At 41.1% G+C, this 13,766-nt stretch overlaps 1 protein-coding gene across 5 annotated transcripts in view; it reads right to left on the bottom strand.

The window, feature by feature from the left end:
* SHANK3 (SH3 and multiple ankyrin repeat domains 3) overlaps positions 1-13,766 on the bottom strand; it is a 375,382-nt gene that overhangs the window by 68,486 nt on the left and 293,130 nt on the right. For all 5 annotated transcript variants that reach the window (XM_040343142.1, XM_040343144.1, XM_040343143.1 and 2 more), the window contains exons 13-15: positions 6,737-6,812; positions 4,067-4,149; positions 1,133-1,257 (exon numbers count right to left, since the gene is read on the bottom strand). In XM_040343142.1, coding sequence (XP_040199076.1) covers positions 1,133-1,257; positions 4,067-4,149; positions 6,737-6,812 — 284 coding nt within the window. The remainder of the gene's footprint in view (positions 1-1,132; positions 1,258-4,066; positions 4,150-6,736; positions 6,813-13,766) is intronic.

The raw sequence follows: 13,766 nt of genomic DNA, 5'->3' as shown, positions 1-13,766 counted from the left end.
CTGAACCGTCAAATCAGTTCACTAACCATTGCCCATCTGTTTTTTCAATGCAGCCTCACCAGTGCAGCCAACTCCAGTGCCCATCAATGCAGCCTGATCACTGGGGCAGGTTACATTGGGTGTATGGGGTGAATGGGGGGGGTCAGCTATGGGTGTCAGGGTCTCTCTCTCTCTCTCTCTCTCTCTCTCTCACCACAGTGATCTCAGCAGGTCCTCCAGGGGGGGTAATGCTCCTGGTCCTGGGGTCAAGTTGCAGTCAGCACCCAGCCCTGCGTCCCGACTCCCTGGCACACCCTGCTTCCAAGAATCCGGTCTCTGGGAGTTGTAGTTTGCTCTGCGCTGCTCTGTTTTCCACCCACTGGGAGCTTGAGAGTGGACTACAACTCCCAGAATGCAACAGCTAGTGGTCGGCCACCGTGGCCATGCCCCCGGCCTAACTTCCTAGACCAGAATAAATAAGAAAATGGTAGCGGGCAGCGGCTCCTGGCCATAATTCAGGGCGGCCTGGGAGGCAATTGCCACCCTGCCCCCCGGCCCAGCCCTCCCCTGCTAATTAAAGCTGTAATATACAACAACTTACTGACTTGTACCTATAGGTAAGCTTATAATAAAGCTTACCTGTAGGTACAAGGAATATCTCCTAATCGTGCACTTTAGGAGATGTTCACATCACAGGCGCATGCGCAGAGCAGAGCACTGTCCCGCGATTATGGCTCCCATACACATGTGCAGGGGTGATGCCATCATGGCTCGGCCATTCATATGGCCAGGGCCCATGAACCTGGAAAGTAGACTGGGTGAAGGTGAAAGACCTGTCAGCATTAACACCACTCAGCTGGTGGGCTAGACTAGAATAATATGACATTAACTTGCAGGGGGATGTTTTTTTTTTTCTTCTACACTTTTCTAGCACATTGCTTATGTTGATTATGTAAAATGTAAAACAAAATAATTTGGGTGTAAACATAAAATAGTAAGTCATTAGTAAAAACGGTTCTTACAAGTCCCCTATCTACTAATTTTTCAGAAATGTAAGATAAAGAGGAAATGCAGAACTGACATATGGAGGATATAGACATGTATTATTAAAATCAGTAGTGCAGTATTATACATTTTTGCTGATTCCACACACCTCAATTAAGAAGTCACCTGTCCTAAGGCCTGCTCTCCATGCCACACCATCCACATCCACAGACTCCAGATACTGCAGAGCAGGGAAAGCTGGTGTAGGTGTGAACTCCTCAATCGGTGTCTCTGCTGTAAGAAGAGTCATATTGATTAGCTTTATATGATATTTAATGACACTTTCATAGGTTTGCATTATGTTTGTGTTGATTATGCAAGGCAGTGATGGTATATACACATACATATGTAAAGCTAGAAAATTCACACTAACTCACAATACCATTCTAATGCCATCTCCAGCGCTGTAAATTTATTATAAGTAAATGTTACTCTAGCATCAACTTGTGATTGAGGCTTTCTAGCAAGCTATAATAGCCACTCTCAACCATGGTCCCATGGAACCCTAAGTTCCTTCAGAGGTTGGTCAGGGTTGCTAGAGCAGTGAGAAATTTCTGCCTCTCAGATAAATAACCATTGACAACAATGATCTTTTTAGCTGCACTATATTACCAAAAGTATTGGGACACTTGCCTGTCCACAAGGTTTAGGAGTGTGTCTATGGGAATGTTTGAGGATTCTTCCAGAAGCGCATTTGTGAGGTGAGACACTGTTGTGGACGAGAAGGCCTGTCTGGCAGTCTCCGCTATATTTCATCCCAAAGGTGTTCTATCGCGTTGAGGTCAGGACTCTGGCAGGCCAGTCAAGTTCCTCCACCCCAACCCCGCTCATCAATTTCTTTATGGAACTTGCTTTATGCACAGGTCCAAATCATTTGGTGGAGGGGGGATTATGGTGTGGTTTTTTTTCAGGGGTTGGGTTTGGCCCCTTAGTCCCAGTGAAGGGAACTCTTAAGGCGTCAGCATACTAAGGCATTTAGGACAATTTTATGTTCCTAACTTTGTGGGAACAGTTTGGGGATGACCCCTTCCTGTTCCAACATGACTGGGCACCAGTGCACAAACAAGGTCCATAAAGATATAGATAAGTGAGTTTGAGGTGGAGGAACTTGACTGGCTTGAGGAATACCTTTGGGATGAATTAGAGAGGAGACTGTGAGCCAGGCCTTCTTACCCAACATCAGTGCCTGACCTCACAAATGCGCTTCTGGAAGATTGGTCAAACATTCCCATAGACACACTTCTAAATCTTGTGGCCAGCCTTTCCAGAAGTATTGAAGCTGTTATAGCTGCAAAGGGTGGGCGAACTTAAAGGGGTTGTAAAGGAATTGTTTTTCCCCTAAATAGCTTCCTTTACCTTAGTGCAGTCCTCCTTCACTTACCTAATCCTTCGATTTTGCTTATAAATGTCCTTATTTCTTCTGAGAAATCCTCACTTTCTGTTTTTCTGTCTGTAACTACACACAGTAATGCAACACTTTCTCCCTGGTGTGGAGAAAGCCTCTTGAGGGGGGAGGGGGCGAGCAGGAGTGTCAGGATGCCCACTGACACTCAGCTACTTTCTCTATCTGCAAAGTAGAGAGTGTCCTGACATGCCTGCTCGCCCCCTCCCCCCTCAAGGGGCTTTCTCCACACCAGGGAGAAAGCCTTGCATTACTGTGTGTAGTTACAGACAGAAAAACAGAAAGTGAGGATTTCACAGAAGAAATAAGGACTTGCTTTGTGCACTGGTCCAAATTATTTGGTGGAGGGGGGATTATGGTGTGTTTTTTTTCAGGGGTTGGGTTTGGCCCCTTAGTTCCAGTGAAGGGAACTCTTAAGGCATCAGCATACTAAGGCATTTAGGACAATTTTATGTTCCTAACTTTGTGGGAACAGTTTGGGGATGACCCCTTCCTGTTCCAACATGACTGCGCACCAGTGCACAAACAAGGTCCATAAAGACATAGATAAGTGAGTTTGAGGTGGAGGAACTTGACTGGCCTGAGTCCTGACCTCAACCCAATAGAACACCTTTGGGATGAATTAGAGAGGAGACTGTGAGCCAGGCCTTCTTACCCAACATCAGTGCCTGACCTCACAAATGCGCTTCTGGAAGATTGGTCAAACATTCCCATAGACACACTTCTAAATCTTGTGGCCAGCCTTTCCAGAAGTATTGAAGCTGTTATAGCTGCAAAGGGTGGGCGAACTTAAAGGGGTTGTAAAGGATTTTTTTTCCCCTAAATAGCTTCCTTTACCTTAGTGCAGTCCTCCTTCACTTACCTCATCCTTCGATTTTGCTTTTTAATGTCCTTATTTCTTCTGTGAAATCCTCACTTTCTGTTTTTCTGTCTGTAACTACACACAGTAATGCGACACTTTCTCCCTGGTGTGGAGAAAGCCTCTTGAGGGGGAAGGGGGCGAGCAGGAGTGTCAGGATTTTCCACTGCTCACTAACACACAGCTACTTTCTCTATCTGCAAAGTAGAGAGCGTCCTGACTCTCCTGCTCGCCCCCTCCCCCCTCAAGAGGCTTTCTCCACACCAGGGAGAAAGCCTTGCATTACTGCGTGTAGTTACAGACAGAAGAACAGGAAGTGAGGATTTCTCAGAAGAAATAAGGACATTTAAAAGCAAAATGGAAGGATGAGGTAAGTGAAGGAGGACTGCACTAAGGTAAAGGAAGCTATATAGGGATTTTTTTTTTTACCTTTACAACCCCTTTAATATTAAACCCTATGCACTAAGACTGGGAAGCTATTAAAGTTTATATGCGTGTAAAGGCAGGCGTTCCAATACTTTTTGTAATATAGTGTATCTGTAATAGCAGGATTCTTTCCAATGACCACAAATGTAAGGAGCATTTTTCCCAATTAACCTCATGCCAATGTACTATGTACAGTAGATATACGTAAAAATTATTAGCCGGAGTTACCTGAGACTGTAATGTTACTTCAAGGGTTCCTTCATGTTAAAAAGGTTGAGAAAAGCTGATCTATAAGCACTATGACAGCGTTATACAGGAGATAACGACCAAGAAAAATAGCATGTCAGCAGAGGTACCTTTTGCTCCACGTAACACAAAACCAAATCCTTCCAATTCTCTCTTCTGCAACCGGGCAACTTTCTCTTGGATGACATAATCACTGCAAAAAAGAGCAAAAGATGTGACTGTACAATCTGCCACTGCTCAAATGAACTGGTTCTGCTGGTAAATAATGTGCATAATCGTCCCCTTAGACACAGGCACTATATTTAATTAACTCTCTGCCATGCTGAAGTATACTCTCAAATTTTAACTCAATAGATTTATACATAAACTCTCTTTTTGGTAACAACCCAGCTTCTTAAGCAGTCTGCACCTCTACCATGTATGTATTTAAAATCTGAGGGTAACATACACTAGACAGTTATAAAGCCGGTACCAGTGTGTTATTTGACTGTAATGCTGACCCTTTAGCTTCAATATTTTTTGAGTCCCTATCCCAGAATAATTGTGTAGATCAGGAGTCCTGACTTTACTTGTGGCATTCTTTTAGGTCAGTACAAAATCAGAAGCAGCTAGGCAATTAGCCTTTTCAGAAGGAGGTCAGCAACCGCAGCCTATGGATTTTTATCATGACAGGTGTCTTTTAGGTGGCAGGTACTGGATTGTGCTTACAGTTATGTATCAGGTATGTTAAATAGACCCATTTGGGTCTATAACCACACTAACAAGCGCAGGAATGAAAGCACTAGATCTGTTGCATATGGTACTCAAGATGAATTTAACCCAAGGCCATATAGCTGCAAGCAGCAGTGCAAAGTAATAATAGCTCTCTCTTTTACAAGTAATAGCTCTCTTACGTTTTAAAGTAGTATCCCTCCTTACCATATAAAAAATCCATTCTGTCCCACATTTCCTTCAAAATAATAAACCTACTATGACATTAGCCAGCATAGCCAACCCAATAGAGCAGTGGTCATCAACCCTGCCCTACATGGCCCACTAACAGGCCAGGTTTTATGTAATACCATGGGAAGATGCAGACTAGAATACTGCAATCACTGAGCAGCAAATGATATCACCTGTGATGTCTTTCAGTTATCTTGCAAACCTGGCCTGTTAGTGGGCCCTGTAGGGCAGGGTTGATGACCACTGCAATAGAGTGTATTCCCTATTGAAATCTACAAGTGACGCAAAGTGTGCCTTATATGCAGAAACCCACATAAACACAGCTAAATGCTCTCACATACATTAACCATTTAAGCCCAGGACCATTTTGTTGCTAAAGGACCAGGCCCCTTTTTGCGATTCGGCACTTCGTCGCTTTAACTGACAATTGCACGACAATTGTCGTGCGACGTGGCTCCCAAACAAAATTGGCATCCTTTTTTTCCCACAAATAGAGCTTTCTTTATTTGATATTTATGTGGTATTTGATCACCTCTGTGGTTTTTATTTTTTGCGCTATAAACAAAAATAGAGCGACAATTTTGAAAAAAATTCAATATTTTTAACTTTTTAATAATAAATATCCCCTAAAATATATATATAAAAAAAATTTCCTCAGTTTAGGCTGATACGTATTCTTTTTTTGGTAAAAAAAAATTGCAATAAGCGTTTATTGATCGGTTTGTGCAAAAGTTATAGCGTATAAAAAATAGGGGATAGTTTTATAGCATTTTTAGTAATAATTTGTTTTTTCTTACTAGTAATGGCAATTTTTATCGTGACTGCGACATTATGGCGGACACATCGAACACTTTTGACAAATTTTTGGGACCATTGTCATTTTCACAGCGATCAGTGCTATAAAAATGCATTGTTTACTGTGAAAATTACACTGGCAGTGAAGGGGTTAACCACTAGGTGGCGCTGTAGGGGTTAAGTGTTCCCTAAGGCTTGATTCTAACTGTAGGGTGCGTGACTTGCTGTGACACGTCACTGATCGTGTTCCCGATGACAGGGAATACGATCAGTGTCAGCTAGGCAGAACGGGGAGATGTTGTGTTTACACTAACATCTCCCCGTTCTATGTCTCCGTGAGACGATCGCAGGTATGCCAGCGGCAATTGAGTCTGCGGGACCCACGGACACGCTCACGGAGATCGTCCTTCTGCCTGCCCGTTCCATGCTGCAGACGTATATCTGCGTGCGGCGGACAGCAAGCGGTTAAAGGACACAAGTATGACAAATATTACAGGACATAATCTGTCTATTATAATTGGATTCATTTAATTGCAGAAAAGCACCTATAAAGTGGTACCTTGGATTACAAGCCTAATTAGTTCCAGAAAAATGCTTGTAATACAAAGCACTCGTAAAGTGAGTTTCCCCGTAGGAAATAATGGAAACTCAGATAATCCGTTCCACAGCCACTGCTATTGTATGCAGTACCGCATGTGGCCAGAGGTAGGGGGCGTTGGAGACACTCAGAAACATTCAGAGACCGCTCGGATGCACTCAGAGACACATGGAGAAACTGCCAAATGCAGTGCTGCACACCCCAGAGGCCTGAATCCTGCTTGTTTTGTGAGACAACTCTCGCAAACCGAGGATTTAAAAAAAATAATAGCTTGTATTGCGAAACGCTTGTTATCCGCGTTACTCGCAATTCGATTACTGTAATTTAGTTGTCTACTATTAACTACTTACATAGAACATGAAGATGTTACATTCTTCATTGGTTAATTTTTTTTACCATACATTTTTATATATGCATGAGCTGACTAATGAAATCAATATATTACCTGTGGGAAGTGAAAGAATCATATGAGCCAACCGTGTAGTGCCTGAATAGACGCTTTGTCCGATCTTCACGAGTTTCTGAAAGATAGATCAGGGTCTGCTATGTATGAAAAACTCACAGAACTATCTTGCAAAAAAAATATCACAGTGCTTTCACATGACGGGTCACTTAAAAGACTTTAGAACCCAACTGAACATTTTTACTTCTTTAGTGCAAGAGTGTATTTATAGCAAGTCCAGTAATTACAACAGTCTCCATAGTAATTTATCAGAACACCTACTTAATTCTGGTCGCCTGCTATTCTCACATGTATGTTGGCTATCCCTTCTAACAAGCAGATGTGGTAGTTTACTGTTAAACTGTGAGAAACACACGAGTTTCACTACCTTTTTCACACTGAGGCAGTTTTCAGGAATTTTAGTGCTAGAAATAGCCTCTAAATAACGCCTGAAAAGCGACTCATTCATTTAGTGTGTCTTTTCACACTGGGGCGGTGCGCTGGCGGGACATTAGGAAAAGTCCTGGAAGCAGCATCTTTGGGGTGGTTTGAAAGAGCTGTATACAGCGCTCCCAAAATGCCTTGCTGATTGAAATGAATTGAAGCGTCACGACACAAGCTTTTTTAACCCCTTCTTTAGGGTTAAAGTGCCCGGTAGTGGCCCAAAGAGCCGCTTAAAAAGCGCTAAAGCACAGCTAAAACAAGCAGCACTTTAGCGCTATTGCATCTCCATGTGAAATGGGTCTAAACTACTGGAAAATAAGTAACTCATTTCTAGAAATATGGTATTTAGGCCAAACTCTAGCTATAACATCTGGATTTGGTGTTTGGTGTTTTTACAGGTGTTATAGGAGCAGAAACTGAGGAGAAATCTCTCAGAGGGGACAAAAAAATAAAAAAAACGCAAACAAGTCTCCCAAATGGAGTGACAACATAACTCAAAACCTATCCCTCCCCCACTCTAGGGATAGGGGCATAGGCCGAGAGATGCATCGACAGGTTTTGCGGATTCCATATGGAATTTTGGTACACAAAGAAATCAGTTTAGAGAATTTAAGTACAATAGTATGGCAAATAGACATGAAAGCAAATCTAACACCAGGAGAGACCATTTTTTTCTTAAATATCCAAATTCTATAGAATAGATTTCAGTAAAATTATTGGGAGTTAATATCATTTAAGGATTAGGCCAATCCTCATGTAGTGCACTTTCAATTTGTGCAGCGATAGGTGATTTAGTCAGTCTCTTTGTGTCTAAAAAAGGCTTGCTTTGGCTGTGGAGAGTCGGGTTCTGATAGGCACTGCATCAATCACAGTGGAAGGAATTGGACAAGAAGCCATAACTTGTGGGTCACAAAATTCCTGATTGGAAAATCCTTGCAGCATATACAATAAATGTATTCTGTCACTTTGCTCCATTTCACGCTTGAGGAGGTTTGGAGGTTCCAACTCTGATTTGTGAACAGAGACAGTGGGGAGAGAGGAAGTGTAGCACTTTTGTCCCAAGGAAACCAAAGGTTCCAGGCCAGCCAAAAAATTTCCAAAGACCTTAGATAAAATGTTAGAAAAATCGGCTTTTGTCAGATAGGCAGCATGGTTGGCACCTGAGAGGAATTTGTGCCATGATAGGAGATTTCTCTTGGACAGACGAACAGCTTCCACTTGAGTAGTGTTCTGAGTTTCTTGTTGGCCATCAGCAGAATGCATACTATTCTGACTTTTTTTCCCAGCTACCTTATACCTATGAGCCCCAAAATGAGGGGTTCCCTGCTTAGTCGTTCACAGAATGGCATAAGGAATGAATGGGGTGTGAGTGTCTGCAATGTAGGAGATGATGTGTCTCTGTAGCAGAAGGCAGCAGGAATGGTTCAGGCTCATCCCCCCCTTTCTTGATCTACTGGGCTGCATGCTCCAATTAGGGTCTAGTATGGACTTTGAGGGGGGCCCTTAATTGTATTGTTGGCATGTTTCTTTTACACTCAGCTGTCATGAGTCATCTGATGAGTCATCTGTTGTTAAGGACGTGGTGGCTGGCTTCCCACCCCGCTCCATAGCAACCAACTCAATGCAGTAAATTACTGCAATAAATAATGCCGTAATTACCGCTAAATCTAACAAATACTACGGTATTTAATGCAAAATTCTTAGTGCATTGCACTTTCACAACTGATTTACCACAAGTGTTATTTCACTGCATTTTTTGGCTGTTGTTTAACTCTTAGTGAATTGACCCCTATGTCTGGATGGGGGAAAAAATTGCAAATGTAAAATTAAGTAAAAATTATGGACCTGAAAACTTTAGAGACATAATGTATCACAATAAAGTGAAACACCCCCCTTTCCTCTGTATGGGCATTGTGTGCTAGTAGTCAGAAACGCATCCAAAATACAAGGAAACCCTGTCTTACCTTATCCACAATGCTGGGCCCATTATGTGTCATGGTCAGCATACCCCCAAAATTGTCTTCAGAGTCTGAGAACAATAGACCAGGGCCCTGGACCTGTCTCATACCCTGCAGCTAACTATACATGTCGAACTTCATGCCAAAGTGAGCGCCTAACACAGGATCCATGCCTGAAGAAAACATCACAGGCCAACCCTACAGAGTGGGGTCCAGGTTTGCTCCACAAAGTATAACACTGATGGGTACCAATCCAGTAACTGCTAGATAGCCCAGAGCCACAAGCAGTGGTTTCTTTTTTTGTTTCAATAGTTTTTATTGGTTTTTCAAGTTTCATGCAGAAGAATGTCGTACAAGTGTATCATTTGAAACATAAATAAACAACATCAACCGACATCAGGGAACAATGTAGAGATACTATAAATCAATTAGTCTGTAACAATTCGTAGGGAACAGAAAATTGTGAAGTACCTAGGCAACTCATCTATTCAATTACTTTTCAAGAACTAGTATTCAATTAAAACAGTAAGCATTCAAGATAGAGATAAATCAAGCAAGAGTTATCACCATGACCATTTTTCAAAAGTCATACATCAAAATTAAGTACTTTGTTTCCAAGGGGCCCATTTAATCTCATGTTTATGTAAAGTATTCTGGGATATGGCCAATAATCGTTCATATGTCATATGGAGATTCGTAAGATCTATAACTTCAATCACAGATGGAGGACAAGAATCTTTCCATTTTCTGGTGATCGATAATCTGGCTGCATGTAACAGGTGGACAATCGAATTGCGTAAGGCGACCTGAAAACTGTCTATACCTAGGGATAGCAATGCTAAACCTGGATTAGGTTTTATTTCAGTTTCTGCCATAATTGATAAAATCTCGAATATTTGTTTCCAGTAAACCCTCAATTTAGGGCAATTCCAGAAAATGTGGAGTATGTCTCCTTTAGCTCCACATATTCTCCAGCATTCGTCCGAGTGCTGATTACCAAATTTGGATAAAATATTGGGTGTGTAATACCATCTTAAAGTTATTTTGACTGACAATTCCCACAAGGAGGTGCAATTGGAGGCTGATTGGTTCAATCTACAAGCAACCCTCCATTGGTCGCATGTGTATTGACGTCCCAAATCCCCCTCCCACTTTAAGTGGGAAGAGGATTTAGAAAAGTCCCTTTTGTTCTGTAGTATATTGTAAAAGAGTGAAATTCCTTTAGTTTTTACCATTTGAGACGTCAAAAAATTCCATACATACGCACAAATGTAAAGGTCGTAAGATTTTAGGTTATTCAAACAACGTATTATTTTTTTATATTGACTGTGGCATGTCTGGGGGATAGAGTATTCGGACTTAATATTTTCAAAAGATTTAATATCATTACCATTGTAAAGATCCTGGATAAGTACAATACCTCTAGATTCCCATTGATCTGGAGATATATTGTCCAAAACAAGCTGTAAGACACTAAAAGGGATAATTATTTTAACCCTGGGATTACAGTTTTCTGTGGACTTTAAGAATTTAAGCCATGTTGAGATGGAAACCCTCATAGTTGGTGGGAGATGTGAAGGGATTCTAAATCCTATTTGTGCACCAAACAACCAATATTTAGTCGGTGTACGGAGGCAATAGGAGGATTCAATCGACCCCCATGTCGTAGTCGGGGATGAGCGAAACCACTCCTTTAATTGTGTTAACACCGAGCTATAAAAGTAGTCCTGGAAATCAACGTAACCAACACCACCCCACATTCTATGTTTTATCAGTTTATGGTGAGCGCACCTGGATCTCTTTCCTTTCCAGATAAACTTTGAAAGAATCGATTGAAGTGTTTTAAAAAAACTTAAGGGTATCGGAATGGGTAGACATCGTTTCTTGACAGAAGTACCAGAAGAAAAAATGAATGGTCAAACAAAAAAAAAAATAGGAGAAAAACTAGGAGAATTTGTTTGTAGAAACCTGGAAGCTGCCATTGATATTTGAAATGGCAGTTATCTGGCTGCCACAATGACCTAAAGTTTTCAGTTCTAGGCACGTGACATGAAAGATGCATACCGAACAGATGGCCTTATTTTATACAAGATTTTACAAGGTCACTGTGTCAGAATTTGATTAAGTCATTGATTAAGAATTAAGGCCAACAAGTAGCATTTTATAGGGAGATAAAAAAGAAATCTGTCACATGAGAAACAAGTCACCGTATGACAGAACAAAATGTAGCTGTCTCATCATGATGTTACTGCTAAGTATTCAGCAGCGGAAAAAAGAGCTATCTGCCTGGACACACCAGAAACATTTTAAAATAGCCATTCCCAGAATTACACGTACATACAAGTGTATGTAAAATCTAAGGCCTTGTACACACGATCGGACAAAACCGATGAAAACGGACTGAAGTTCAGTTTCATCGGTCCAAACCGACCGTGTGTGGGCCCCATCGGTCAGTTGTCCTTCGGGCCAAAAAAAGAGAACTTGCTTTAAAATTGAACCGTCGGTTCAAAATCCACGCATGCTCAGACTAAATGAGGGGACGCGAGCGCTCGTTCTTGTAAAACTAGCGTTCGTTTTGGAGATAGCACATTTATCACGCTGTAACAGACAGAAAAGCGCGAATCGTCTTTTACTAACACAAAATCAGCTAAAGCAGCCCCAAGGGTGGCGCCATTGGATTTGAACTTCACCTTTATAGTGCCGTCGTACGTGGTCTACGTGTTCACGTTCTGACACGATCGGTTTTTAAACTTATGGTGTGTAGGCACATCAGACCATCTGTCAGCTCCATCGGTTAACCGATGAAAAAGGTCCTTCGGACCGTTCTCGTCGGATGGACTTATCGTGTGTACGCGGCCTAACAATACGATTTTCTTATTTGATCCATTTTGGTCCATTCAATGTACACTTAAAACGTTTTTTTTTTTTTTTTTTCATATCTGTTTGATAACTACAAAAATACCTGCCAGGAATCTAGTGCTGTCTTGTTATCTCAACAAAACAGAGGACAGGAGGAGGTGTTCTGTACTACTACCACAATTTCTGTTATAGGATTACAACACTGATCCTCCGTAGTCACAATTCAGTGGGTATTGTCAGCCTATAACAGGAAGTGTGTTATTGGCAGGATTACCACGTGAAAATAAAGGAAATAAACTGTAAAAAGAAAACAAATGCAGACACCATATACAAGGACTAGTAAGCTGCAACACATTACATTTTTATTTTTGGATTTAGAAACACTTTAACTAAAAATAAATTTGGCTAATTAGTCAACTGCTGCATGTCTAAGCACACATTTTAAAGATTTAATTTCAAGTCATATGAACTAAAAAAAACTATTCAGAAAATTACTAGCAAGTTCTTCCTAAACTGCATCGATCAACAGAGGTGAAGCAAGCAAACTAAATGATAGGTCCATAGAGACTGATTAATCCCACAGCTTACAATACTCTGAGCTCAATTCACTTCTGTTGGCTCTCATGCTGTTCTTGCAAGGCCAAGGTTACTTAATTTGTTGTATGTACAAGCTATGCTATGATCTAAAATAACTGAAAAGAGGGATTTTGTGTGGCCATTGATTGGCTTCCCGTCGATCCTGCTCCTTCGATTTTCTTAGCAAATGTTTTTTTTCTTTTATATTCTATTATATATTGCAGTAAATATGGTTTAGCCATTAGTGCTTCTACCTGGCAGCGGTAGAGAGCTGTTGGTTTGAATCCTAACCCTGACATTAACTGCATGGAGTTTGCATTTTCTCCTTGTTCCTGCATGGGTTTCCTCTGGGTAGTCCGATTTCCTCCCACACGCCACAAACACGCTTGTAAGTTATGTGGCTCCCTTGTAAATTGACCACAGTTCATGTATGTATGAATGTGAATCAGGCAGCCCATAGGTGATAAAAAAAAATTGAAAACAAAATGAACAAAAAAAAAAAAAGACGTGATTACCCCATCCACACATTCAAAGTAGATGGGGAAATCACTCCCACTGAGCTATTGTGTTCTGATAGTGGCGCAACTTCCCCACCATTAGAACACACTGATCAGCACTGCCAGCTGATGTGAATGTAAAAATATATATGTAAAAATATATATGTAAAGCCATGCATACATTAACTATACGATATACAGTGCTTTGAAATAATATTCATACAACTTGAAATTTTTTCATATCACAACCACAAACGTAAATGTATTTTATTGGGATCTTATGTGATAGACCAACACAAAGTGGCACATAATTGTGAAGAGGAAGGAAAATGATAAATGGTTTTCAATTTTTTTTACCAAAAAAAATCTGAAAAGTGTGGCGTGCATTTGTATTCAACCCCTTTACTCTGATACCCCTAACTAAAATCTAGTGAAACCACTTGCCTTCAGAAGTCACCTAATTAGTAAATAGAGTCCACCTGTGTGTAACTTAATCTCAGTATAAATACAGCTGTTCTGTGACGCCCTCCAAACAGCATCGTGAAGGCCAAGGAACACACTAGACAGGTCAGGGATACGGTTGTGGAGAAGTGTAAAGCAGGGTTCAGCTATAACAAATATCCCAAGCTTTGAACATCTCACAGAGCACTGTTCAATACATCATCCAAAAATGGAAAGAGAATGACACAACTGCAAACC

The sequence above is a fragment of the Rana temporaria genome, chromosome 3 (assembly GCF_905171775.1).
Source record: "Rana temporaria chromosome 3, aRanTem1.1, whole genome shotgun sequence".
Taxonomy (NCBI): domain Eukaryota; kingdom Metazoa; phylum Chordata; class Amphibia; order Anura; family Ranidae; genus Rana; species Rana temporaria.
This window is presented reverse-complemented; position numbering and strand designations above follow the sequence as displayed.